At 39.3% G+C, this 6,053-nt stretch overlaps 1 protein-coding gene across 1 annotated transcript; it reads left to right on the top strand.

Annotated features, from left to right (window-relative positions):
- Positions 1 to 1,837: 1,837 nt before the first annotated feature.
- LOC107527000 (olfactory receptor 11G2-like) lies at positions 1,838 to 2,779 on the top strand. The gene has a single exon (XM_016199627.2). The coding sequence runs from the start codon at positions 1,838 to 1,840 to the stop codon at positions 2,777 to 2,779; it is 942 nt and encodes a 313-aa protein (XP_016055113.2).
- The last annotated feature ends 3,274 nt before the right edge of the window (positions 2,780 to 6,053 follow it).

Here is a 6,053-nt window from a genome sequence, read left to right as displayed (position 1 = left end):
AATTGCATTTCTTTCTTTTTTTAAAAATATGTCTTTATTGATTTCAGAGAGAAGAAAGGAGAGGGAGAAAGAGATAGAAACATCAATGATGAGAGAGTCATTGATCGGCTGCCTCCTGCACGCCCCCTACTAGGGATCAAACCCGCAACCAGGGCTTGTTCCCTGACCTGGAATCGAACCCCGATTGCTTGGATCCTAGGTCAACACTCAACCACTGAGCCATGCCTGGCCGGGCAGGAATTGTATTTCTTAGCTGACAAGAAAATGGGCTATTTTTCTTTAAGAAGTTTTTCTTTGATGATTTAGATGACTCTCTTGTTTATTGTTCCCTTTCACACAGATGACAGCATAGCAAGTCAGCACCCACCATGTGCGGCTTGTAGGAGAGGAAAACTTTGTAAGTAGAATCTAATTTATTTAATGAAATATAATACTCAGATTCAAAAGAGTCAAAAGAAAACAGGGGGACTGGGGAATCAAGTGGGATCTGAGAGACACCCAAAGGCAAGAACAGGAGTGCTGCTACTCTTCAGTACGTTGACCTGTGGGAACAGAAAGGCCCTCAGAGTGGGACTATTGTGCTGGGAGAGGCTCTCTCCTGGAGTCATCCAAGGTGAGAGGACAATCAGAAGAGAGCTTTGGAGTATTACTGTGGTCAAATGGAAAGTAAGATCTCTTTATTTTGTGTCTTTCTCCTCTGCTCCTAGAGTACCATTTAGTTACCTCTGCTGATCTTAAAGACTGAGAAATTAGGTTTCTACGCATCTTTTGAACCCATCCCTGGTATCTTTTTACTTATACACTACCTTAGGTCAGCATTCAATAAACAGTTTTTACTTGGACTATTGAAACCACTTTCTAATAGTTTCCCATTAGTTTCATTACCCTGTAATTGTCTGGCAAATTGTCTTTCAAATGCAGCTTCCATAAACCTTAGATCATTTTACTTTTATACCAGACCAGCTCCAGTTGTTTTTCATTGACTAGCAAATTAAGCCTGAATAGTCAGACTGGCAGTGAGTCCTCTGTTGTGAGGTCCCATCTTTGTACCTTATACCTTACTATTCCTCTACAAGTACTCGAACTTCTGCTCTTTTAGACTTTTCTAAAAACATAATGTCTTTTATTCAAACCCTTTCACATTATTATATGCTATATTATATTCTGCCCCTATCATTGTCCTTGCAAAATACTGTCCTTTACCAAGGTCCATCTCCCTCTCAAAAGTCATTCATTATTTTCTTCAACTGAGTATAATCTTCATGTCTCACATGACAACGACATTTTGTCTTATCCTGTTGTTACTGTGTCAGTGGCAGCACCATGATGTAGATGGAGGGACAATAATTTCCAGTTATATTTTATATCAGCCCAACATGAAGTTGCCACACAAAAAAAACAACCTAAGTAAAAACAGTTTTCTTTCTGGGCAAAGGAGATTCCAAGGTAAATTTCCTTAGATCTCTTTCAATCAGATTTGCCCTCTCAAGCTCCCTCTAGGTAGAAATTATAGAGCTATGAATGCATTGTTTGAAGTTGCTTTGAACTAAAGATATTTGACTTAAGCTCCAAAATAGTAGGGACTCTGCTTTTTAAATTTCTCCTCCAGCCCCGCTATTTCCGAGAACAGTGCCTGGCAGTAATATTTGCAAAAAATTTTTTATTGAATAAATCCAGGAGACAAAGAAGAAAGAACACCTCACCTTCTGAAGGAAAGAGGATTATCACAAACTCAAATTGAGGAAAATAAGCATATATCTCTTCACCAGGGAGAAGAAAAATAGTGTAAATATTTCTGTGGCTCTTACTGTGTCTTTCACTTCCACAGGTGAGACGAATGAGGACTTTGGAGACCACTAACGTCTCTGGGTTTGTGAGTGAGTTCGTCCTCCTGGGCTTTCCCTGTCGCAGAGACACCCAGATCTTCCTCTTTGTGCTCTTCTCCTTCATTTACCTTCTGATCCTCCTGGGGAACACATCCATCATCTGTGCGGTATGGTCAAGCCCCAAACTCCACACACCCATGTACACCCTCCTGGCCAACTTCTCCTTTCTGGAGATCTGCTATGTCAGTTCCGATGTGCCCCAAATGTTGGCCAGCATCATCTCTCAGGCCAAGAGCATCTCCTACGCTGGCTGCCTGCTCCAGTTTTACATCTTCTTCTCCATGTGTGCTGCTGAAGGCTTGTTCCTGTCGGTGATGGCTTTTGATCGATTTCTTGCCATTTGTAGGCCTTTGCACTACCCCGCCATAATGACCCACAGCCTGTGTGCTCGGTTAGTGGCCTTCTGCTGGGCGGGTGGCTTTCTCTGGTTACTGACTCCTTTGATTCTAATATCTCAGGTGCCCTTCTGTGGTCCAAACATCATCGACCACTTTCTCTGTGACCTGGCACCTTTGCTGGCATTGTCCTGTGCTCCAGTACCTGGAATTACTCTGACCTGTGGTATCATTAGCTCTCTCATCATCTTTCTCACTTTTCTGTACATCATTGGCACTTACTGCTGTGTCATCAATGTGGTGCTCCAGGTGCCCTCGGGCTCAGGAAGGCATAAAGCTCTCTCTACTTGTGCCTCCCACCTTGCTGTGGTGTCTTTGTTCTATGGCTCAGTCATGGTGATGTACGTTAGCCCAGGTTCTGGGGACTCCCCTGGTATGCAGAAATTTGTGACCTTGTTCTATGCTTTGGTGACTCCATTCTTTAATCCCCTTATCTACAACTTCCGGAACAAAGATATGAAGGATGCACTAAAGAAAATTCTGAATGTATTATTGTGAGAAATCTCTAAAAGATTCAAAAGTCAAATTTAATATATAATGCATCATTAATATTTAGGAAGATAAATATGGAAAATCATGAGACAAATAGGAAGATTTTTCCCCCTTCTGTTTATTTTATTTTCAAATATTGGAAAGATGATTTTAAAAATTCATTAGACTCATGATTTAAGTCTTAGGAAGTTATTACTCTTATGTTCCAGATATGTTTATACTTAGATAGACTTCTTTATTTTGAAATACAACTTAATAAAATGTTCATATATTTCTCTAAAATTGAGCTTCTACTTTCGCTTTTGGTTTCTATTACATGCTGCTTGATATATTTCAACATCCTCAAATTCTGCCTTTATCAAAGCCAGTTGTTCTTTCCTAGAGCATAGCAAATGTCGAATGTATTGCAAACATACAAATGGTTAACCAACAATCCTTCAGATAACCAGCTTTTAAAACACCCTCAATATCAGGGACTATTTTAAAACATTACTTTAAAAAATATTTGATAATTCCAAGTATAGTTTTGAGAACCAACAAGAATCCTCAGTAGTGTTATGCTGACTTGATTGACTCCCCACATTATGCCAGTGCTATCACTTTAGGACGTGGGTCCAAATCTCCCATATCCAGACACATGAAGGTTAGTTAATATTCAGTATAAGCCAAAGAGCTATAGTAACTTTGTCAGATCACTACTATCCAGACCTAAGGTGCACTTATTTTCATGTAGTTCTCTCTAAAATTCTGGATACATGCCCCTCAGATGTAATTCTCTATTCTTGTTTCCTAGAGTAGTAGTTTAATTTATAGTATTGTACTTCATGAGGAAACCTTGGGCTAAAACTTTATGCTGGGACAACTCAGCACTAATGTTATATTTATTTATTTTTAAAAATCCTCACCTGTGGATACATTTTTATTGATTTTAGAGAGAGAGGAAGAGAGAGAGAGAGAAACATCATGTGCCCTGACCGGGGATCTAACCCACAACCTGAATATGTGCCTTCACCAGGAACTGAACCCACGACCTTTCAGTGTATGGGATGACGCTCCAACCAACTGAGCCACACCCACCAGGGCAGCACTAACTTTGTTTCTAAACCGTAGTCAAACACCTGCAACTTCCTGCTGGATAGTTTTACATAAAGATCCACTTCAGCTCGGCTGGGCGTGGCTCAGCGGTTGAGCGTCAATCTAGGATCCAGGCGATCAGGGTTCGATTCCCTGTCAGGGCACTGCCTTGGTTGCGGGCTCCATCCCCAGTCTGGAGTGTGCAGGGGGCAGCCAATCAATGACTCTCATCATTGATGTTTCTATCTCTCTCTCTCCCTCTCCCTTCCTTTCTCTGAAATCAATAAAGATACATTAAAAAAAAAAAAGATCCACTTCAAATTCAAAAATCGAATCCTAAATTCGTTAATCTTATTTTAAATTAGCTCTAAAAATAATTTAAAAGTTTTTTCTCTTTTTTCTTTTTTTGCTCAATCTCCCCAACCCCCAGCTGTCAACTTGCTTTCTATGAATCTGTCTCTATTTTGTTTGTTAGTTCATTTAATTCATTAGATTCTACATATGAGTAACATCATATGGTACTTGTCTTTCTCTGAATGGCTTATTTCACTTAGCATAATGCTGTCCAGGTCCATCCATGTTGTCACAAAGGGTAAGATTTTCTTTTTTTAACATAATTCATGGACACAGCAACAGTGTGGAGATTGCAGGGAGGGGGGGGGTGGGGGGAGGTGGAAGAGGGTCTAAGGGGGATAAGTGGTGATGGAAGGAGGCTTGACTTGGGGAGTTGAACACACAATACAGTGTACAGATGATGTCTTATAGAATTGTGCACCAGAAACCTGTATAATTTTAACCAGATTCACCCCAACTAATTCAATAAAAGGAAAAAAAGAAAAAAGAAAAACCAAAAAAAGCAACAAAACCTTCCAAAAAGTAAAAAAAACATACACCACCTTAATTAGTTGTAACCATCCTTATTTGCCAATGACTCTGCTGATAACCTGAATTTAAAATCTTAACATTTACAGTCCCTCATTTTCTCATACCCAATCCTAATGTTATTAAATTCTCTGGCATCTTCCCTATGATCTTTTGTCATCTTTACTCATTTTTGTCTAGGTTCTAGCACTGCATTATACCTGTGAAGGCATAATAACTTCATAAACGGCCTCTCTGTCTCTGACGTCTCCCATGTCAAATTTCAGCATCATCTTTTTAAACCAAAGATCCTTTCCATCAGCCCCCAGGCTTATTTCCTCTCTACTTATGCAGATTTATGCGACAAATCACAATTTTATTATTTTTTTTGGTGTATACATGTCATTATAAATTTTTTCGAACCCTTAGAATGTACACCAAGAGTAAACCCAAATGTAAACTCTAGACTCTAGGTGATAATGATGTATCAGTGTAGGTTCATCACTTGTAACAAATGTACCCCTTTGGTGAGGGATGTTGACAATGGGGGAGGCTATACTTGTGTGGAGTCAGGGGCATATGGAAATCTCTGTATAACCAAAACAACTGCTCTAAATAAGAGATTTCATTTATATACTGAAACTCATAGACACAGACAACAGTGTGGTGCTTATCAGAGGGAATGTCTGCAAGCCCTTTTATGTATCTTCTTAAAAGCTGTACTGAGAATTTCCTGTAAGAAGTAATGGTTTCACTGTGGCACACTGTGGACACCTTACCAACGTTTGGTAGTAAGGGAAACACAAATGAAGCAGCACTGTTGAAAACTTGGGAACTGCTAACCATATCTAACTCTGTTTGTGAGATCAATTCAAATATGGCACATATAATACATCTTTTAACAAATAAGACAGTGTGCAGTAGTTAATATTAGCTCTTTTTTTGAGATAAGCTACCAAGTCTGTCATTTCTTCCTTCTTTTAAATACCAGCAAAGATCATGTTTGTTGCAAGAATGTATGTGTGTGTGTGAAATCTCTTATTTAGAGCACTACTCCTATAACACAGAGTCCTCAGTGGGGTCTTTTGCCACCAAGATCAGGATTTAAATCAGGAAAACCTATGAAATAAGAGTATACTTATTTTCTCAAGGGATCATTGAAAGGGATCATTGAAGGGGGCTTTGGAAGGGATGATATATGATGTTTTAAACCAACCAAACAATCTAAAATTTCTATATTTGAAGTTTAACTAACGTGTGTGTAGTAAATGCCTCCACACTCTTTAGTGTGACCATAATTTTACTTATACAGTTGAGCTATCATGGGTGAGACTGCGTGTAAACA

Source organism: Miniopterus natalensis, chromosome 1, assembly GCF_054644295.1.
Source record: "Miniopterus natalensis isolate mMinNat1 chromosome 1, mMinNat1.hap1, whole genome shotgun sequence".
NCBI classification, from domain to species: domain Eukaryota; kingdom Metazoa; phylum Chordata; class Mammalia; order Chiroptera; family Miniopteridae; genus Miniopterus; species Miniopterus natalensis.
This window is presented reverse-complemented; position numbering and strand designations above follow the sequence as displayed.

What these genes read in the sequence shown, in the direction of transcription:
- LOC107527000 (XM_016199627.2), top strand. Translation starts at nt 1,838, where the DNA reads ATGAGGACTTTGGAGACCACTAACGTCTCTGGGTTTGTGAGTGAGTTC.